General features: G+C 42.5%; 1 protein-coding gene and 1 long non-coding RNA gene across 3 annotated transcripts in view; one reads left to right on the forward strand and one right to left on the reverse strand.

Annotated features, from left to right (window-relative positions):
- EFL1 (elongation factor like GTPase 1) overlaps positions 1-20,856 on the reverse strand; it is a 111,816-nt gene extending 90,960 nt beyond the window's left edge. The window contains exons 1-8 of one of the 2 annotated variants that reach the window (XM_018066294.1): positions 20,751-20,856; positions 19,908-20,017; positions 18,505-18,572; positions 16,704-16,788; positions 11,561-11,694; positions 9,452-9,589; positions 7,669-7,883; positions 1,477-1,600 (exon numbers count right to left, since the gene is read on the reverse strand). In XM_018066294.1, coding sequence (XP_017921783.1) covers positions 1,477-1,600; positions 7,669-7,883; positions 9,452-9,589; positions 11,561-11,694; positions 16,704-16,788; positions 18,505-18,572; positions 19,908-19,998 — 855 coding nt within the window. In that variant the 5' untranslated portion in view covers positions 19,999-20,017; positions 20,751-20,856. The remainder of the gene's footprint in view (positions 1-1,476; positions 1,601-7,668; positions 7,884-9,451; positions 9,590-11,560; positions 11,695-16,703; positions 16,789-18,504; positions 18,573-19,907; positions 20,018-20,750) is intronic. The other variant, XM_018066295.1, reaches the window with a different exon arrangement.
- Positions 20,904-23,120, forward strand: LOC108638515. Its single transcript, XR_001919875.1, has 2 exons — positions 20,904-21,054; positions 22,120-23,120. It is a non-coding gene; the product is annotated as an uncharacterized LOC108638515 (long non-coding RNA).

The raw sequence follows: 23,395 nt of genomic DNA on the forward strand, positions 1-23,395 counted from the left end.
ATCACTCCATGAGATAAATATTACTATCTTCAATTTGCAGAGGAAAGAAACACACAAGTGTCACAGAACTAGAAAGCGGTAGAGCTGAGATGCACAGAGAATCTCAAACTATGCTCTTTGCTACTCCACTCCACTGGCTCCTTTTAAAATTTACTTTTCATTCATTTATTTTTTAAATTCTTACAATGTTGTGTCAATGCTACTTCCTCCGTTCGTCCCCTCCCCCACCCGTGTCCGCAAGTCCATTCTCTACATCTGTCTCCCCATTCCTTCCCTGCAAATAGGTTCATCAATACTATTTTTCTAGATTCCATATATATGCCTTAAGATACTGTATTTTTCTCTTTCCTACGTCACTCTGTATTACTAGGCTCTAGGTTCCTAAACCTCACTAGGACTCAAATTTGTTCTTTATTATGACTAATCCCATTCTATACACATTGTACCACACTGTACACATTCCACTGTATACACATTGTACCACACTGTACCCACATCTTTATCCATCCCTCTATTAATGGAATCCTAGGTTGCTTCCACGCCTTGGCTATTGTAAATAGTGCTGCTGTGAACACTGGGGTGTCTGTGTCTTTTTCATTTATGGTTTTCTCAGGGTATACGCCCAGGAGTGGGGCTGTCGGGTCATATGGTAGATCTGTTCCTAGTTTTTTAAGGAATCTACACACTGTACTATTTATAAAGAAATTTCAATGACAAGGGAAGATGGTCACAATAGGACGTCAAGAGGAAAAGTGTTTACATTGTATAAATAGCATAATCTCAACTCGAGGGATATATGTTATCTAAACAGAAAGAATGAAAGAAATGAAAACCATACCATTAGCAGTGTTGGCCTCTGGTATTTTTTTGCTTTCCTGTAGCTTTATACTAAGGAATACCTTCTAAAAGGAATATACATGCTCTTCAATGAGAATACATTTATAAAATCCTTAATTTTATATTTAAAAAAAAAGTCTTCAAGAAAAGCATCCTTCCTTTGAGGCTAGGTAACTCAGCAGCCCTACAAGACCTCCACCGACAGAATGAAGTGCTCCAGGGAGCACCTGCCTCACCCATCAGCAATGCATGGTGACTGGCGTTCAATGAGGAGGCCTCGGCTGAGGCTAGGAATACAGGCCACACAGTGACATCTACAACAGACGTCTCTTTAGAAAGGGGACACATAAATATGTGTCTTCAAGTTCAGCGGCCCAGGATCTGAGATTTCTGCTCCTCTTAAATAGGAAAAACAACAACAACAACAACAACAACATGCAGTCCTTTGATCCTGATAAAGAACTCTATTTAAGCAATACTTGGACACAAGACACAAGAGCTTTAGCCACATATATACAGTAGAAAATCTCCCATAAACTGACTCACATAAACTGAGGCAAATTACAAGTGTGTTGCAGTGCAGGTTTTCACAGTGCAAGAATGTGACCACCGATCAACAGGGACAAGAGACCACATTACCTGATCCACCTTCATAATCTTCTTAGCCTTCGTATTTATATAATAATCTCCCCACAATGTTTTCAAAAGAACTTCCCTTCTGATGCCAGTTTTTTGACTGTAGATTTTGGCAAAGTGCTCAATTCTGAAAGAAAAGCAAGTGTTCACATTATTAATAACAACAGAAATAAGTATGAGTCTAACTAGCATTTGGGTGTTTCTGTGCTAGGTACTGTTCAACGCGCTCTGAATTCATTTCCACTCTCTTACAAGGTAGGTACTAATTATCCCCCCCCTTTCACGGAGAAGCATAATGAAGCACGAGATATCACACAGGTAACAAATGGAGCTGGGATTCAAAGCCAAGCAGTCTCGCCAGTGTTCCTGTCCAACTTTCCCTACATTCATATGAATGAGAATTCGGGCTATCAATCCCTTTCTTAATTCTGCAAGCGTAAAACAAGAGGAACACTGGCCAAGCAAACAGGCCCCAGCTGTCCACTGCAACTGTGCCAACAATAAACTCTGTTTCGGCCCTTCACTGTAAGTTCCTATTGCTCATGGAGTAAATAAGCCCTACGGCCAGAACCTGCCAGAAAAGGCTCTGTAGCACCCGAGATTAAACAGGAAATACACATACACTTACTTAGCCCTCTCCAGCCCTTAGAGAAACCAGTCAGCAGCAGGCCTGCTCTACTGCAAACCCCAGCCAAATGGGAGCAGTCACCGGACAAACACATGCTGTGTATTACACCATCTGCAGTGTCTGGATAAAGGACCCCCCAAAAAAAACCTTTTGCAGGGAACAGTATGTTCCTACACAATCTAAGCTTTGAGTCCAACTCTCAAAGTACCAGCAACTTACAAGACACCTGCCGTATTTTCCAAAGCATCCAGGGGTTAACTACAACCAAGTCCAATTGGCTGACATTCTCTTATGATGACGAAAGCCTGGTGGGAGCAGTAAGAAGCTGGAGGAGTGGAAGTTGATAATTATAGTTGGAACCAGAAATATGAAGAGCATCAGGCAGCAACTTACAAGCAAAGAGACACTACAGAAACTACTGAAGACAAAAATCCAGTGGCCCCTCTCACTGAGAGTCACAGGAGAGAAAAATACCCAATCAGGAAGCAAAATTCATATCACATGGTTATAAGCCATCAACGTTCTGAAAGAGTTGGCCTCAAGGGTCCATCCCATGCAAAGTAATTCACTATTTAAAGCTTTATTTCTCATTTGATCTGAAAGATATTAACTTAGTAGAGGTCTTAAAATTTTTTTCTAAAAGTTTAGTTTCTATTATATTACATTATTTATAACTTTTATATGTCAACTTTTATATATTTTATATTTATGTTTACAGTGATATTAAAATATAAACTATATTATTATGCTACATGTAAATAAGTTTATACATTTACATGTTACACTGTTTCATACAAAACTTTTTATATAAGATTATAAATAAATTTGTATACACAACACGTATATAACGGGGCTCCCTGGTGGCTAAGATGGTAATCCGCCTGCAATGCAGGAGACACAGGTTCAGTCCTTGGGTTGGGAAGATCCTCTGGAGAAGGGAATGGCAACCCACTCCACTATTCTTGCCTGGAGAATCTCTTAGGCAGAGGAGCCTGGCGGGCTACAGTCTATGGGGTCGCAAAGAGTCAAACACGAGTGCACAACTCATGTATATAACAATGCATAATTTATATATAATTTATTTACATATGTTGTTGCTTGCTCACTCATGAAAATTTTTTTTTCCTTGAAATTTCCTTCTTTTAAAAAAAACAGTATCTCCTCAACAGGGGGTACAAATACCTACTGTCACTTACTTTTCTGATCAGACACATTCGATTCATGCTTCTAGGATTTTTTTTTAATGTTGATTTGTGCTTCCCAGACTGTTGTATTTTCTGTTATCCTTTACAACATGTCAGATATATGTCCTATTTTTAACTCAAAAAGTGGTAAACAAACACTTTTGCAAACGCTAAGACTGCTATAGAATCATAAATTAAAGGAAGACACTTGCGCATCTGCTTATAGGTCACTGTCTTCCACCCTTTTCTAGTCTGTCACGTCTATACACATACCTACACATACAGACACTTATAAATCTTTGAAAATCTTGTTCTTCATCCTTTACCTCCTTTTTCATCCCCTGGTTACCACAAAAGCTGCTTATCCACATCAAACCTTTCTCCACTATTGCTTGGTGCTCTTATTCCTTTATGCGTTGTTAGTGACAATGACAGCTTCTAGCAGGACTTCCCCATTCTTGAGTTCTGTTTTAATTCACTTCCTCGACTGAGTAACTTCAAACAGGATTCTCAGAAAAGATCTGCAGAACATGTTTTCCAGGTCTTTACTGACTCATCAATCTTTGGCCAATCCACCTGAATGAGGATGCAGCCACATATGAAATTACTGGGCCACATATGCTTTTGAGTCCGAGGTACCCAACGGGCTAATATTAATTGCAGGATTCTAAAATGTTGTGACATGAAGAACTACTAGGAAGGGCTTTTCATCATGTTCTCTTTCCTGTCCCTGTTGAATAGGGTTGGGCCTCAGCTCTGTTTACCTTAACCAGAAACTATTAACAGATCGTTGTTGCCACCTACCCAAGCCACTGCGTTGCTGCTTTTTCAGAGCAGATTCTCCTGGAGTAACAACTATTAACAGGACAAATTCAGGCCATATGGCCACTAGTCATACTTCTTAATCCTGTCTCACTATGTGAGAGTTCACAGAAACATTTTCTAAATTCTGAAATGTGCTCATTTCTCACATTTTGTGACACGTGGAGTTCCCTATTCACTGACATTTTAGAGGAAAACTGGAAGGAAAGGGTCTCCAGTGCTTTCATTTCCAACACCGTTTTCCCATAAGTTAACACGTCAACTAGGTGAGAACAGGCACTAGCAGATCTTCAAAGACGACCCTGTCTAATACAGGGGAATTGATCTATTGACTGAAAGTAAGTTAAAAACGTCCAAAGTTAGGAGGGATACTGAAGTTCCCCTGATTTCATTCATTTAAATCTCTCCTCATTCCTTCTTCCACGATCAACTCCCCCAATTCATGATTTAGACTAAAATTCACATAAAACATTCCATTATTTATGAAAATAAGTACTAGAAAAGGACAAGCCCCCCAGCTTGTGGCTCACTAACAAAATGCTTATCAATTAAGAAATCAATAGGTCTGACTCTTACATGACAGAATGAATCACTGAACTTTTTAGCGCAAAGAAGCTCTTAGACATTATCTTAGACCTACATTATTATTTTTCAGATGAAGAAACTGAGGACCAGAAAGTTGATAAAGGTAAGTCATAAACTACATATGAAAACTACAAATGTTCAGGTTTGTTAACTTCCATTTTCACTATAATCCATTATCTGAATGTATTTAAGTCTGATATAATCTTTATAGTAAACCAAGGAATCTATAATTTATTACAAACTAACACAAAAAAATTATAGTATTATAATTTATTATGCTGCCCCAGGCAGATGTGTTCAGTCAAAATGATGCTGAAGAGTAACTTCATGTAAAAAGGGAGATGAGAAATAACCAAGGTTGGTTTCACCTGGTCCCTTATTCCTGGTTTTATTATCCCCACAAACTGTATGAAAGGTTAAGCCCACAACTAAAGTAAATTTCCGGAGAAGGCAATGGCACCCCACTCTGGTACTCTTGCCTGGAAAACCCCATGGATGGAGAAGCCTGGTGGGCTGCAGTCCATGGGGTCACTAAGAGTCAGATACAACTGAGCAACTTCATTTTCACTTTTCACTTTCATGCACTGGAGAAGGAAATGGCAACCCACTCCAGTGTTCTTGCCTAGAGAATCCCAGGGATGGGGGAGCCTGGTGGGCTGCCGTCTATGGGGTTGCACAGAGTGGGACACGATTGAAGTGACTTAGCAGCAGCAGCAGAAAGTAAATTTCATTATATCCCACAACTGTTTATCCAAGTCGAAGACATTTTTTCTCAAGGTAAAAAATCCTTTGAATTTTCTGATTCCATGAGTAAGCAATGGTCGTGGTTAGAAATGTAATCAATTACCAAGCACATTCAAAACTGCTATCACTACTACTTGGCCTGAGCATGTACATATCCAGAAGGGCAATGAGAGGAAACAAGGGTCCCAATATTCCACAGTGAAGATCCCACAGAAGTACTATGGTAAGAAAGCATGAATTTCCGTGCCAGGAAGCCTTTAAACTGAACAACAGCTCTGCCACTCAATGGCTGGGTGATGCTTAAGAAATCATCACATCATCTTCACTGCAGCATTACTGACAATAGCCAAGGTATGGAAACCACGTAAGTGTCCATTCACAGATGAAAGGACAGAGATGATGTGGTGTGCGCATGTGTGCACGCACACACACAACACACACACACACACACACACACACACGAATAGTACTCAGCCATAAAAAGAATGCAAACTTGTCATGTGCAACAACATGGATAGACCTCGAGAGCATTAGGAGATATGTCAGATGGAAGAAGACAAGAATAAATACTGCATGATGTCACTTACACGTGTAGAGCTTTAAAAAACAAAACCAAAAAAACAAGCATCTTACAGATACAGAGAACAGATTGGTGGCTGCTAGAGGCAAGGAGCAGAGGGTTGGCAAAATGGTTGAAGGGGGGTCAAAAGGTACAAACTTCCAGTTATAAAATAAGTCATAGGATGCAATGTATATAGCATGGTAAGTAAAGCTAGTAACACTGCATTGTGTAACAGAAAGGTAAGAGTCAAAGTTAAAAATCCTCATCACACACACACACAAATTTTCTAACTATGTAGTGTGACGGAAATTAGACTTACTATAGTGATCATCTATATACAAATATAAACAAATATTTACACAATATGTACAAAGATAGATTACGTTGTATACTTGAAATCGATATAATGGTATATGTCAATTATACCTGAACAAAAACGAAGTGGGCAAAGAACATGAAAAGACATTTCACCCAAGAGGATATACAGATGACAAATCAGCTCATGAAAAGGTTCAACCTCAGAAGCTGTTGCTGCTGCTGCTGCTAAGTCACTTCAGTCGTGTCCAACTCTTAGAGATCCCACAGACGGCAGCCCACCAGGCTCCGCTGTCCCTGGGATTCTCCAGGTAAGAATGCTGGAGTGGGTTGCCATTTCCTTCTCCACTGCATGAAAGTGAAAAGGGAAAGTGAAGTCGCTCAGTTGTGTCTGACTCTTAGCGACCCCATGGACTGCAGTCTACCAGTCCCCTCCGTCCATGGGATTTTCCAGGCAAGAGTACTGGAGTGGGTTGCCACTGCCTTCTCCAGAAGCTGTTAGGAAAATGCAAAGTAAAACCGTAACAGCACAACAGTATATATCTAGCAGAACAGCTAAAAAAAAAAAAAAGAGAAACAGTGATGATACCAAATGAGGGTTAAGATGTGGAGAAATGGATCACCACACATTGCTGGTGGGAATATGGTACACCTACTCTGGAACAATTTGATAGTTTCTTTAAAAATCAAACATATAAAAAAAAAAATCAAACATATAACAACCAGCAAATGTACTTCCAGGCATTCATCCCAGAGAAATGAAAACTTATGTTCATATAAATACCTACAGATGAATGCTTATAGCAGCTTTACTCACAGTAGCCCCAAACCAGAAAAAACCCAGACGTCCTTCAGCGGGTAAATATTTACAGAAACTGGTACAACCAATACCATGGAATAGGACTACACAATGAAAAGGAAACCACCAGTGATGCACGCAACAATTTAGGTGAGTCTCCAGAAAACAACGCTGAAAAAACCCAATCTAGAAAACATTCTACGTTGTTCACGTGCACTTCTATAACATTCTTGAAATGACAAGTTATAGAAATGCAGGACAGTTAGTCGTTGAGGAGGAGCTGGGAGTGGGACGGAAGTAGGTGTTGCTATGTTAGTGCAACGCAAAGGTGCTCTGTGGTGACGGATTTTATCAATGTTAATAGCCCAGCTGTGATGTTACACTACAGTTCTGCATGACAGTACCTTTGGAGGGACACTGGGCAAAGGAAGAACAGAACACTCCTGTATTCTTTCTTACGACTGTATGTGAATCTATGATACCTCAAGATAAAAAGTTTAATTAAAGCACCAGTTATATATAGAACAGAGAGATTTCATTAGAGTCAAAAACTTACCCAAAGCCCCACCCATCTATTGCACTTGTAAACACCACATTCCCCTGGTCAGGTGAGAAGTACAGGTGGGAGTCATCCGTGTCCTCCAAGCCAGTGCTCCAGTCATACACCTGCTCTCCTTGCTCAGAATTCGGGTTCACCTGGGATTCAGCCTCTCTCTCCGCTCTTTCTTCTAGCACTTTAGAAGTAAAAAGAGTTCCTGTGAGTGCATTAATCTAGGAGAGATGGCAAAATGGCAGAAGGTCATTCAGATGCATGGCACGCCCATGACAGGAGACACACTGTCTAACCCTCCTTAAGTCTAGACTGCTAAGTCACAGTCTGAACTCCTATGAAGCCCACGAGGATGGAACTGGTGTTTACAGCAATCATTAACTTACATGTTATCAGCCACTTATTTCAACACCCAGTAAGACTAAACCGTAAGGCTTTTGGACGGTCACTTCTTTTTTTGATGCAAACGCTGACCTGTCGTATCTTCCATGTGCTTTCCAGCATGAGGGCCAGGTGTCACTAGAACTCCTGGTTTCCAAGCCCCACAATCTGAGTTTATGACTTTCGTCAACTCCCTCTCTGTTCCTCATGTCAGATGTTTGAACTGTTCACTCCTCTCTTCAGGCCCTCTTTCTGACCTCTAAGCTCCAAAGATTCTTCCTCCTAGGTGACCAATCTTATTTCCTACCTCAGAGAGAAAACAAAATCTACTGTTCAAAGATCCTGCAGGCTCCCCATCATCCAACTTGTAAGTCCATCTCTACAAACACTGCTGGTTCTCCTCCTTCCGCGGCAGGGCAGGAGTATTCCACCTGTTCCATGCCTGCCTGTCTCTTCAGGGAACTGGATCCTCTGACCCAGACCTTCTCACTGCTCCACCTTTATCATTTCCTTCCTGTAGCAAACATTCTCAACGTGGCCTCATCAATGGTGCCCCACTGTCTTGAAAAAGACATTTCAAACCTCCATGCATGGCATACAGGGTTACCCAGAATCTAAACTGTATTCCTTCCTACTCCCATCTCTTATCACTACTGTACTTGATCTAGTTCTTTAATTGTAACCAATAATTTACATTCTTTGAATGAAACTTACACTATGTTTTTTCTTTTCTTTATACGACTCTTTTCTTTATATAACATAATTCTCTCCTGGCACGTATTACCTTTCTTCCATCTCAAGACTCCTATTATAAGACTCTCCCTACTCTCCCCTTCCTATTGACCCATTCTGGGTGAGGCAGGCCTCATTTATGTTCTCAAATCATATTTAGGGTTTGTCTCATTGTTCCCCAAACATCTTTTACGTGTTTTTCTCCCCTAACTCACTGTGAGATATCTGAAGATAGGGACTCTGACCTGTCTGTCTTTATATTCACAATCCTTAGCATGAAGTAAACCTTCAAGAACTCATTTATTCAACATACAGTTATGGTAATGTCTGCTGAATAAATAAATGAATGAAAGCTTTGGTAAAATTTCACCCAAATACAGGTAATAAAAAAAGCCAAAGAGTTTCCTAATGTTGGCTTCACTTAAAAACCCAACCATAAGACTTTAAACAAGAGAACATTAAGACCTACTATTCAAGTTTTCTATTCCAGGATGCTCCCAGGAGACGGAGGGGACTCCTGAGATGATGCTGGCTCTGTTGCCTCTGCTGCGGTAAGATGACTCCAACACATTTAAGTGGATTTTCTGCAGCAAAGCCTCATACTCAACCTAGCAACTTCCTTATAAGTCTCCTTTGAGCCACAGTTTTTAAAGTACTGAAATAAAGGATAAAATACCTGTTCTAATATATTCTTGAGGTGAGAGTAGGCCTCCTGTGGGGTGAATTTCAGTTCCACTATCAAGCGATCTATCTTATTGATCACTAAAACCGGACGGATGTTTTCGAGCCAGGCTTGCCGCAGAACTGCCTGTGTCTGATTAAAACAGAAAAGAAAATGTAAAGCTCATGATTTAAAGTACATTAGAAAATCCTGATTAATAAGTAGCTTATTTTCATGCCCCTCTATCACATACAACTCAGATCATGCCAGTCAGACACAGGTATTCATTAGACAGTCAAAAATATATATCACAGAAGCAAAGAACTGCAGGCAGGAAATTGTTCTTGCCTTTATGGAACTGACAATTTATTTAAGAAAGATAAATAAAAATTGTGTACAAGATAGTAAGAGTTTTGTGAAATTAAACACACAAGAGAACACACACAGTTTGTTGAATAATCATTAAAAAAACCCCACTCATGCTGTCACACACAGGTGGAAAAACAGAGTATGTCCCCAGAAGCTCCCTGTGCACACTCTCCTGACCAGAAACCACTTCTTGGCATTAACCACTATTCAGCTACTTTGAAGTCATGTCTGTTAATTTAACTTAACTTGTCAGGACACCCAGCACACTACATAGACTAAGGCTTTGCTTCTCTAGATGCAGGACCTGTGTGCTTACAGGAAATCAGAGAAGTTACAGAATACGTGCAGCACATCTTCCTGGAATGATCAGATTGTCTCCATTTCTACAAGAAAATTTCACTGTGCTCTGCTTTACTGTGTATCACAGATGTTGCTTTATTTTTTTTTTTAACAAACTGAAGGTTTGTGCAACTCTGCATCAAGTCTACTGGCATTCCAATAGCATTTGTTCACTTCTTGTTGTTTTGTCAGATTTCGGTAATTCTCATGATATTTTACATTCTTCATAATTAATATAGTTGTTGTGATCTGCCATCAGTGATCTTTGATGTTACTATTACAACTCAATGAAGGGTCAGAAATGGTTAAGCATTTTTTAGCAAGAGTATTGTTTTAATCAAGGTATGTACATTTTTTAAGACATAATGCTACTGCATACTTAAGAGACTTCAGTATAGTATAAACGTAACTTGTATGTTCACTGGGGAACCAAACAAAGTCACATGCCCTGCTTTACTGCAATATCCACTTTCTTGCAGTGGTTCAGGACCAAACCTGAACTATCTCCGAGGTATGCCTGCAATGTAAGCTTTTCACTCTTCTTTTTAGAAATCATTAAAGCAAACGATGGTACAATAGGAAGTAGGACACAAAGGTGACAACACTTTTAAAGAAAAAAAATAAGGTTTCAAAGGAAAATTATTCTAAAAAGTGAGATTAGAAAGCCACTGTGAGTTTCATGCTGACCAGCTGTACGTTCACTCTGGCCTTAGGGAGAACTATTTCAACTTTGGTGGGAAAGGCAAGAAAGTGCAGATTAAGAATCTGGAAGAGGAAGAGAGGGGAGGAAGGGAGAGAGAGTGTGTGAGTGTGTGTGTGAGTGGGAAAGAGAGTGTGTGAGTGTGTGTGTGTGTGTGTGTGTGTGAGTGCGAGAGTGTGTGAGAGTGTGTGTGAGTGTGTGAGTGGGAAAGAGAGTGTGTGAGTGTGTGTGTGTGTGAGAGTGCGAGTGTGTGAGTGTGTGTGTGTGAGAGTGTGTGTATGAGTGTGTGAGTGTGTGTGTGTTTGTGCGTGTGTGTGTGTGTGCCTGCAGACTAAGAAACCAACAGAAGAGCCTTGCCCACGTAGGGGAGAAGCAGCTCAGAATTTCACTGTCAACAACCCCTCAGAGCTGAAAGACTCTTTCACTGGAGGAAAGTCCCCAGGCCCGCCTACGTGCCTCTCTCATTTCCACTGAGTCCCTCTCCCAGAGAATACCACAGACATGTCAAAGGACCTTAAAGTCATTCTCTCTAATATCCCACCAGAACTCAGGTGACTTAACTCCACCACAGGCTGGAACACAATGGAATGTGAAATGGAAACTAGCTTTCTGGTGTCACAGGAAGTCTAAAGTGCCACATCGTCACTGATGGCCAGTGCCTCCTCTCCCCCTGCCTTCTCTAACTAGTTAAACATTTCCAGGCGACCATCCACTACCTGCGGGCAGACCCCCTCCACAGCGTCCACGACGATGATGCACCCGTCACAGATGCGAACAGCTGTGGACACTTCAGAGGAGAAATCCACGTGGCCTGGAGAGTCTATTAGGTTAATCAGGTACTCCTCATCACCTGAAATGAGATTTGAAAACACATATTGGGCAGTGCAGGTATGCAACCCTCTCCTCAGGCAACTGAGAGCAGGAGAGCTTCTAAGAAATGACTGAAGAAAGGCTCTGTCACATGAAACAAAAGCTGTGAGGGTCTTGAAACCATTCATCATTTTCATAGCCCAACCCTTCATTTCATTTTAGCTTTCACGCTAAAGCTCCCAAAAGGGAAGAGATTTACCCAAGGTCACAAAAGTAGTCACACATTAGAAACATACCCAGGTCTATCTATCAGCTTAGTCACTTCCTGTAAAGGTCACAGGTGCCTCTAAGACTTTGCAACTGGGGAAACAACACTTGTCTGTTCATCTGGCTCAGAATCAGAGTAAGAAACCCAGGAGTGAGAAAAGACTGATGTTCACTGCCTGGAACCCAAGCAAATGTCCTAAGCCTCTGTAATCTGCTTGGAAATTCTCTATGTTCATATGACCCTAGACAGAAAGTCAGAGATCAAGGACCAACTATGTTTCACTCAGTTTCACACTGCTAACATGTGCCATTATCGTAAAGCACAGGGCCTGCTGTCAGAGTCACTGAAAGAGTAATAGCGGTACACTTTTGTCTAAGTCTTACACACAAATACACACAATTTAAGATGAGAGGCTTGAACATGCTTAAAAGTTGACAGCGTCAGGACACAGGAGCACAAGCCTTTCACAGTGACAGCAGGCACGCAAAGATACTAGCTATATTACACTCTGAGGGGTAGTGGCAAATAGCTGAGACTTTTCTTTTCTCTGTAAAATAGAATGGACAAATGTCTGCTGAGATTGTGGGAAAGGGATTGAGAGGTGGACTTGAAGAGACAAGAGGGTTTAAGAGAGCTCCAGTGGGAGAGAATGAGCAAGGTCTGACAGAGGACACACGAAGTCTGCCAGCAGCCCAACGACCAGCCGAGAGCCCAGCCCAAGGGTACGAGGGAAATGTGTAGAGTCAGCTCTACCAAGGGTTAGAGTTTTACTGGGAGGACAGGAGGCCAAGACAGCAGATACACTGAGGGCCTCAGCGAGACTGTCAGAAAAAGACAAGTCTGGATAGGAGGAGGCAGAAATGAAATGAAGGATGCCGACGGGGCGCAGGAGACTGAAGGGCTTCCTGAAGTCAAGCGGGTCCCTTGCTACACAGGTGAGAGAGCTGGAAAAGTAAAGATTGTGCAGAATGAGTATTTAAATGGGAAATATCAGAGGACCAGTAAGGGGTGATATTAAAATGCAGAAAGCAGCCATGCTAGGCGTGAGTGAAGCAGAGGCGTACACATCACTACTGTTGAGAAGCCAAGCTCAAGCCGTTGGAAGAGGTCATTTTTCAGACACAGGAAAAGCTACCTTGGTGGATTTGGGTAAAAAGGAAAATGATGAACCAGGTGCCAAAGTCACTAATGAATGGTGACCAGGGACTGTAACGAGAAGCTGAGGTGGTGAGAAGGGATGGAGAATAACTGGATAGAAGGTAAGAGTCTCGAAGGAGAGGGAGTTTTAAAGCAATGGTGGAAGAACTAAACTGAACCAGAACCAGGGTACAGGGAGAAGGGTGATCCCATGTTCTCACCCAGGGACAGAAAGAGTATGACAGAATAAACAGCACTCACTCAAAAGAAGGACAAGAGAGCAGTGACTAGAAAACCGCCAGGCAGGGGGAGGAGGAAAACCTGACAAAAGACGCTGAGGATGGAGGGACACACGTTCACCTTGGAAAGTTTCAGAGAAAGGTGTGGGCGGGAAGGGAATAGTGAGGGGCTGAGGGCAGGCGTGAGAAGGACGAGATGACTGAGAGGCCAGATCACGTGACCTCCATTTTGGGCAGTGACCAAAGACAACAGAGATGGGGGTAATGCCACAAGAGGTGCCCTTACGGAGCCAGAGCACCCCTGGTGGGCAGCAGAGAATTTCACTGAAGAGGAGTCAGTGGCGGCCTGGACTGAAGACTTTTGAGAGACTCCTGGTCCAAATAAACAGGCTGGAAATGTATTAATAATTACTTGGTTCCCAGGACCCCTGAAGTAGGAAAATCCCATGGACAGAGGAGCCTGGAGAGTTACAGTCCATGGGGTCACAGAGAGTTGGACACGTCTGAGCATGCAATCATTATGCAGGACTACTGCCACATGCTACTCTTTCTCTGGGAAGGCCTCTTAATCTCTCTGAACTCCGTTTTGCACACATGTAAAATGAAGAGAACCTCCATTTCCCAGGATTGCCATGAGGGTTAAACAAAACCATGCAGATGAGACACACAGCTCAGAATCAAACCATGGTGCACCCATCTTCTCAGATCTTGCATCATCTGAATGCTTCACAAAGTAAAGCATTCATTATCTTTAGAGGAAAAAAACCTGACCTTTAGTCAAACTAGGCACAATGGAACCCCATCCTCCAAGCCTGGTCCCAAAGGAAAAGGACAGTGATCAGAAACACAAGCGAATGTTTACGTGTCTGGAAGTGACAGTAGCTACTGATGCGTGCTGGCCTCGTGTGCATCTGGATGGCACGAGTCAGTGTCCCCAGGGCCCAGTCTTAGAAATTAAGACCAGAGGGTCACAGAGCTGAAACCCTCTACTTGCCCATAACTGCAGACCCCTATGGAGGTGTTCGCCTGGTGGCTCAGATGGTAAAGAATCTGCCTGCAATGTGGGAGACCCAGGTTTGATCCCCAGGTCGGGAAGATCCCCTATGAACAGAGGGGGCTGGCAGGCTACAGTCCATGGGGTCACAAGGAGTCAGACACAACTTAGCGACTAATACTTTCACTTCCTGCAGGTGTTTACAGAGGGGTGAACTTACACGTGGATCTGTCTGCAGACAGCCTCCACATTCTTGGTCTCCACATTTGGAGCACATCTAAGCTACAGTATGGCTGCCTCTTGGGTAAATACTGAGTGTCCCCCTGAACCAGCCTGTCAGCTAGCACATACGCCTGAAGTACAAACTGAAAGCCTATTAGTGAAAGCCCACTACAATTTGCTCTATACTATACTTCACCATTTTTTAATAATTGCCAGATTTTTTAAAAACTGGATGAGTTTACCAAAAATCTTGATGCCTTTTCTTTAAAAAAAAAAAAAAGACAAAACAAAACAGAAAAACACAGGGCACCTGTCAGTTGGAGCTAAACAGCACTAGCCCCCACCCAGGTGGACGGGGTGTTTCATGGGTGGACCGAGTCTGTTCTCTGGCTCACAGCAGAACCCCCTGCACTGCCTCACTCATGTGGAGGTGCTGACGCCAGCACCACACCAAGGACCAATGATACAGTACCTAAGAGTCACGTGAGACCAGTGCTGGGGTAAGCAGTTAACTCTTGGGGGGGATTTAAGTTAGATACCTACCTCACAGCTTGCAAGTACACACATACACATGCACACTTATGACAGGATTTAATGTGAAAACATAAAATAACTGGGGGTAAAACTAGACCAATTTTTATTTTAATCTTGTGTTTTACTGTAAATTTTCTACAACACATATAAAATTTGTAAATTAAAAAAAATTTTTTTTAAAGACGAATCAGAATGAAAACTTCATTTTAGAAGTTCTGTGATACCAATTATTTGTTCACAGGTATAAAGAATGGCTGCTGCTGCTGCTAAGTCGCTTCAGTTGTGTCCGACTCTGTGCGACCTCATTGACAGCAGCCCACCAGGCTCCTCCGTCCATGGGATTTTCCAGGCAAAAGCACTGGAGTGGGATGCCATTGCCTTCTCCGTAAAGAATGGCTACAGAGTAGAAATGACAATAGGCCTTTTGAGACTATTTAAAGAACAGTCAATGAACTTCTAAACTCTTCAAGTTCATAAAAATAAGGAGAGATAGGAAAAAAACTGACCACTGAGCCATTTGCTGAATCACAGAATTAGGACTAACTCTTTAAAATGTGAGAGGTGGTTTTTTAAAAAATTAAGGCATTACTTTAAATACATTGGGAATTCATGTACCTAAGAGCTTCAAAACTGGTTTAGTTCAAAACTGTTTTAAAGACTGACCTTAAAGAGAAGAGTCACACCCCACACAGCACAACCCTTGGTGTCAGTGTCAGAGATGTGACACTGTGAAGGATGAGCCACAGGCCAGCCCATTAGGGAAATGAAATACGTCTTTATCACTTTCTTCTACTTTTCAAAACTCACGTGTTGTGTAAAATTTCCAAACAGTACAAAATAAATATTTTGAAAACTGTGAGTTTTCACATAATCCAGTCCCTGATAATTATGGTTAAGGTTTTAGCACACAGCCTTGCAGACACCTTCATCTACATGCTTACCATATTCTTATCATCAAAACACATTCGTGTCTCATAAGTATTTACTCTGCAACTTGCTTTTCGTCTCTGACTTTATCTTTTCTATATAATCACACAGTTGTTGGAAGAGCTGGAGAGCACTTCACAGCATGGATGTATCAGTCTACTCAACTATTTTCCAAAGACAGACACTAAGGCATTCTTTTCACTTATACAGACATTTGGGTGAATATCAATGAACATAAATCTCGCATGCGCGTGTGACTATGTCTGTCAGACAAATCCCTAAAAGCATTACTGTCCGAATGGCATCCCGATCTGCGATACAAGCTACAGTGACCATGGCAATGCAGAGCCAAGTAAATAAGACTCTAGATCTAACAGGCAGGCCAGAGGACAGAACAAGGACCCAGCGAGGAAATGGGACGATAAGACTGAGCCAGCAAGGTCCTGTGACTCCAGACCTTCCCAGAGAAGATATCTCCACAAGCACCTGGGTGGACGGGGGCAGGTGTGAACTGCCAGCGCTTCTGCCCTCAAGCCAGTCAGAGGTCCCCATCTGTATCCAAGTCTGGACAGCCTGACTCTGATCTGAAAATTGATCATCTGGAAAGGCCAGAATGAAGTTTGTGGAAGGTAAAGCAAAAAAACCTGAGGCGTGAAACTGATTTGGAAAGAGAAAGGAAGACACAAAAGATACAAAATCATTGTTCTGTAAAACGCAGACCAACTTACCTTCCGCATAATGCAGTGAGATGGCACTGGATTTCATAGTGATCCCTCGGACCTGTTCATCTTCTCTGCTGTCCATGTACCTCAACTGTAAAAACGCAACCTTAATGTTAAAACAGACTGATGTGGACTTTTGTATTAAATATTTAAATTTTTAGGCTTATTATTGCCATGAAGCTGTTCATTAGGTCCCACTAGTATTACCTTTTAAACCTCTGCAGCATTTTTCTTGCCTGCTGCTGCTAAGTCGCTTCAGTCGTGTCCGACTCTGTGCGACCCCAGAGACGGCAGCCCACCAGGCTCCCCCGTCCCTGGGATTCTCCAGGCAAGAACACTGGAGTGGGTTGCCATTTCCTTCTCCAATGCATGAAAGTGAAAAGTGAAAGTGAAGTCGCTTAGTCATGTCCGACCCTCAGCGACCCCATGGACTGCAGCCTACCAGGCTCCTCCGCCCATGGGATTCTCCAGGCAAGAGTACTAGAGTCGGGTGCCATTGGCCTGCTCCTTTTCTTGCCTAGTATCATGTATTTCTTTCTCCTTTCCTTTTTCCTTGATCAGTTTTTAGATGTTTATCAGTTGTAATGCAAGATAATCACACAATGTCTACATTGCTAGTAATTCTTTTTAAATTAATAGACTTTCTTTTTAGAGCAATTTTAAGTTTCTAGAATAACTGGAAAGTAAAGAGGTTCCTAAGTACTTCTACACACAGTTCCCTACCTGTTATTTACATCTTACATTATGTGCAGTGTGGTACACATTACAATCAATGAACCAATATCAATACGTTACTATCAATTAAGGTCTATAGTCTACATTAGGATTCACTCTTTAAATGTATAATGACATGCCCATCATTACTGTATCATATTTGTTAGCTGTATGAATCTTCTGAAGAACAAACTTGGCTTCTTTGATCTTTTCTACTTCATTAATTTATGCTTTATTATTTCATCTATTTACAGTAGAGTTATTATACTTATTCTAACTTCTCAAGTAGGAAAAATAGAAGCACTTTATTACTTTATTCCACCCAGTTTTTTAAGCCTCCTCTAGACAGTATCTTGGGCCAATTTCCTGGGACCTGACCTGCCTCAAAGGCCCCATTCTTCCTTTAGTATCTCAGGTCTACTTTTCAAATTCAACTTTGCTTCTCCATCTCCTCTTCTCTGTATTACCAATCACTGGATAAATCCTTCTGCCTATATCTTAAATTCATTAGAGGAAGGAATATCTTTATTTTTCTACTACAAATAAATCATTCCAAGTCCTTTCAATTCACAGCTAGAAACAAAGGTCTCTTTCATTTCATTTCCTAAAACACGACCCTCATACTTCAGAAGCCTTTTTTTGATACTCAGGTACTTCAAGATCATCATAATCTGATACATTTTTTTGTACCAGCACATTTTCCTTCCTCAGTAATTGCTAGGCAAATGTTCCACTCAAATCAAGTGCAACCCACAAACTAGCCTTTATCCATTTTATCCACACTATTTCCTGCTATGAAGCATCTATTCCACCTGTGAAATCTTCCACAATCATGCCAGGTTATCATCTGACTTGCTGCAAAAATTCATTCTTGCACTTATAAAATATTAATATAAACTAATATAAAAGCAATATAGAAATAATTTTTTCTCAACAATCTATTTTATCTTGCTAAATGGACTGCCAGTCTCTTAGATGCATGAACTATGCTCCATACTTTTGGGGTCTTTATGAACACAACAAATCCTTTATCGCATTGTAGATTTGCTAATACTTATGGAAATGCAAGTATATATCAAATGTAATACCATACCTTGCCTGCCAGGCGGCTGGAGATGATTCCATTGCTAGATATAAGACAGTCAGCCAGAGTAGTTTTTCCTGTTAAAGTAACAATATTAATTTAAATAGACTTCTTTTCTTAAAGGGGGAGGTAGGTAGATTGCATCTACATATTTAACATTTAACCATAAGAACTGCTTTACCAAGTATTTCCTATTTACCTACAATAAGTGAAAGAAGACACAATGAGCGTTTTAACTAGACTTCTGAACAGCGCACTATCTGGAAGGGCAAAGATTCTAGCATTCCACAGTGCTATAACCTGTATCTCCAACTCTGCGGATCAACCTCACTTTAAAAGTTGTCCAATAACTTTTTCCCTTGGGGCATAGTTTACACAGGGGCTTCCCTGGTGGTTTAGTGGTAAAGACTCTGCCTGTCAGTGCAGGAGATGTAAGTTCAATCCCTAGGGGGTGGGGAAGATCCTCTGGAGAAGGAAATGGCGATCCACTTCAGTATTGCTGCCTGGAGAATCCCAAGAACAGAGGATCCTGGCGGGCTACAGTCCAGGGGTTGCAGAGTCAGATATGACTGAGCAACTAAACAACAACAACCCTTATCCTAGTGCCTCGCTGGCAGGAAGGGGTCTTCAAAATACAGCATAGCCTATCTCTTCGCTTTTATCTCCTCCTCCCTCACTTTCAGGATGGTATATAGGTTTTATTTCACACTCCCACCTCTTATCACTTTGCTGTGACTGGGTGAACAAAAAGCAGTTTGAAATCAGGAGGCGCATGAAAGCAATGTTTGTCGGGAGCTAAGCACCATGGATCAGCCCACCTTGCCCTCTTGTGTCCCAGACTCTGGTCACATACATTTCTTTCTCCCCTTCTGATACTATTCCCACTTGAAATGAGTGTCCCCGTCTGCCATCCTGAATCACTCTTCAGGGTTCATCTCTAATACTAATTATGCTATAAAGCCTTTTCTTAACCCATTCTTAGCTTCCTGACTCTCCAGCTCTTTCAACCCTTATCATCTACATTTTGCATGTCTCGCTTTGTGTTGCCTCAACCCCCAAATCACCTCTACAGCCGAGGGGGTGCCCTGTTCATAAATTTCTACCATCTGACATAGAGGGCAAAGAACCCTGAACTTAAAACACAGGTTCTGAGAATATTATGTTAAGACTACAGACTTGTTTTATTAGAAAGCCATTTCAAAAATACTTGATAGTTTAACAAAACCTCAACTTCTCATTTAAAAACCAACACTGTATACTATCTAGAAGAATACCAATCCCTAGTTGGCTGTGTTCTACCACATCAAACTTTTAAAAGAAATAAGACTTGCAACTTAGCGGCACTCCAATGACACGTGTGGAGACACACCCCCTTAATTACTGAAAAGGAGCTATTTAGAAAGGCCTCTTACCATGGTCTACGTGAGCCAAAACGCAGATATTCCGAATGTTAGCAGTGTTTTTCTGGAGCTGAATCATCTTATCCAAACTGTTGAGCACCATGGTCACTTATTTCCTGTGACTTAACAATTAAAGGCGTATTACAAATGACTAAAGATTGGGACGATAAAAAAGGGGTTTTAATACTGGAAACTGACAAAATTTCTCAAGTTCCTTCAAGTAAAAACCCCAAGTCCAATTTGAGCACTTCAGCAACTACTGTACTACGACTGTGAATTTTACTCATCCTTCCGGATCTGCGATGAATCACAGAGCTCCTTAGGGCTGGGTGCCCAGTCACACCAGGAACTCTGCCCTATACTCTGTACTGGGGTGAATTTCTCCAGGTCAGTGATGACGTATCGCAAGGGTCGTAAGCAGGAGAGGAGATGCTGATATCTCTCCTTCCGCTCCTCGATCTTTTCCCAAGTCCCTCCTCCTATCACTCCCGCTTGCTTTCAGTGGAGGGGAAACATTCTGCTTGATGACTGCTACGGAGACCGAATAAAGTTTTGGGTCACGTGCTTATTTGCTGAGCAGGTGCAATGAACGTCTTTCATTTCTTCCCACATTGGGGAAAAGAAAAAAAAATAAACCCTCATCTCCACCTTCCCTTCTTCATCACTTCCTTCTTTGAGGACTCCGGGTCCACACTGAAAAGCAGCTGGGAGCGAGCGGACACTTACGCTCGGACTGCAGCCGCTCCCAGCCCGGGTTCGCCCCCGGCCCCGCTCCGCCGCCGCGGCGCCCCGGGTCCCCCCATCGCCTGGAGCTGCCAAAGGAGGACGCCCAGCGCCCTGCGGGCCCGCACTCACCGGCTCCCGCCGCCCAACCAGCCCCGCTCGGACCCCGGCGCAGAACACACCACGCACGTCGCAGGCGCCCACAACTAGGTATCTCCCGAAGGCCCGCGCGCCGGGGGCAGGGCTAGCGACGCACGACCTTTGACCCGCACGCGTCTCTGTTGCCGCCGGAAGCCGGCGCCGCGTCTGTCTCCTGGGCTCCTGCGGTTGCCTTGACTACGGAGGGCGCGGTGGAACGACGGAAGCTGCGAGTTTGTAGGAGCCGAGGAGCCGGGAGCATGAGGACCTGGTGTCTGTGTCAGATTTGTACTTGCGGGTAAGGAACGGCCGGCGTGGCGGCTTCCGAGCTCGGAAGTGAGCTAGAGCCGCGGGGGCGGGGGGCGGGGACGAAGCCCTCAGAGTGGCCGCCCCGCGGAGGTGCGGGGACCCGGGCGCAGCGACATCCCCACTTATTCCCGGGTTCCCGAATGCTGGCCGCCAGCTATCTCGGGTTAAGCAGTTCTGCTTTGTGGCTCCTGGCACTTTCCAGGTGGCGCTAGTGATAAAGAACCCGCCTGCCAATGCAGGAGACCCAGGAGACGAGGTTCCATCCCTAGTTTGTGAAGATCCCCTGGAGGAGGGCACAGCAACTTACTCCAGTGTTCTTGCCTGGAGAATCCCATGGACAGAGGAGCCTGGCGGGCTACGGTCCATAGGGTCGCAAACACGATTAAAACGACTTTGCACGCACGCATGCATTTGTGGGCTCCCATCCAGGGGCGCAAACTCCAGTGCCATCCAGCGGGGGGATTTATATGCCTGTGCAGCAGCGGCCGGAGGTCAGGCTGCTAAGTGCGGGAGATCTGATTCGACTGGGAGAGTGTATGCCCCACACTATTTTAAAAATTAATAAAAGGAAACAGAACGGTGTGCAAGTCGATGAGTTTTCGACACGTGTTACGCTTTCTTTTATCCCTTGCTTTCATTTTTTTCCCCACCCCTGCCTGACCGATATTTTCTTTCCCAAGCCCATCCAGCCTGCGCTCCTTTGGAATCTGACTTCCTGAAACCTAGAATTGGTCAGTGAGTCCTGCCTGACAACCTCCCATCACCTAAGAAATAGTCTTCTCCTCCTCAACTTCCCTGTTGACCCAGGGATTAGATCACTGTTTGCTCAATGAATATTATGTCAGCCCTGTGGTATTGTAATCTCCTCCAAAGGAAAGACACTTAGAATGTTGATAAAGAAGTTATCCCCTTAGTTTCATGGTAAACGTTTATGATCAATAATCCAGTGTGGATTAAAAGATAAATTGACATTTGAGGACTTGATTCATATTTGAAAACCCTGATGTGCACAAAAATTAATTATTTCTAATCTTACATTTCTATCCAACCCAAGTCCCTTTCCAGCTGTCAGGAATTTTCAGTCTTCATGATGTTGGAGGATCCCTTTTCTTCAGGCAGTTAAATGATCCAGGGAACTGAGGCATTGCCAAAGCAAGAGGAATCTTCTCTGGGCTTTGAACGTTGGTAATGCTTCCCACTGACATGTCTCTTGCTGAATTCTAAGAATCCCCTCAGCAGTGGTGCCACCCCAACTTTCAAGTGTATGTTTGAGGTACAAGAATCTTGGCAAAGCCGGGAGCCACTATTGAAGGATTCACCTGACCAACTCTTGAGATCTGGCCACCACCTGCAACTGTGATAGAGTGGGGCAACGATCCCTGCTCTTCTAAGAGAACAAACTCATTGATGTTTCAGTACACTGCCTCTATCTATCAGGATCAAGATTGTTGGGCCCCTTTGGGAAATTTTGACCTGTGTCTGTTACTTTTTCATCTTGCTATTTTAATCTTTTTTTTTTTTCCTACTATGTAACTAAAAATTTCCAAATGTCTATTTCTTTATCAGTCAAAACTGCCATCTATTATATTTTCCTTTGCAGTATGCACATACAATTGCTCATGTGAGTTAAACTGTGATGAGTTTTTAATGTTTGCATAGGCGACATCATTGTCCACATGGAACCACAAGGATTTATGAAAATTCTGGCGGGTCTTGTGCCACAACTGAATATTTGGAAAAATATCCTACATATGGCAGTGTTCTTCCATCTCAGAGTCTGAAGCCCAAGGAAGAATTTCGAGCGTATCGTGGCAAGATGGAAGGAATAACAACATTTAAGTAAATATCAAGAAACAATTTGCTTATTTTTTCACCACTCTCCTGGTTTTAATAAAGTTTTCCTTAAACTATTTAGTTGATTTAAGTTGAACCAATCTAAAAAGCAAGAAACTGGTTGAGTCACAACTTGAGAAAACCAGAAAGATGAGAACTAAGCTAAAATGACAAAAATGAGAATGTAGAAGGGAAATATAAAAAGTTCTGTTGATTTTTTAACCTAAAATCTCTGTGTTTGTCTGCTTTCCAGTGTGACCAGAATGCAATAACTTCCTAAGGGTTATGTTTGTATCTACTCCAGCTTTTGCATCTCTGATGTTTTCTAACTTTAGGTGACCAAGATGACCTCTTTCTTTTTTTAATTTTATTTTTCACTGAAGTATAGTGATTTGTAATGTTGTCCCAATCTCTGCTGTACAGCAAAGTGACTCGGTTATACACTTACAGACATTGCTTTTTTAACATTCTTTTCCATCACAGGATATTGAATATAG

Source organism: Capra hircus, chromosome 21 (genome assembly GCF_001704415.2).
Source record: "Capra hircus breed San Clemente chromosome 21, ASM170441v1, whole genome shotgun sequence".
Taxonomy (NCBI): Eukaryota; Metazoa; Chordata; class Mammalia; order Artiodactyla; family Bovidae; genus Capra; species Capra hircus.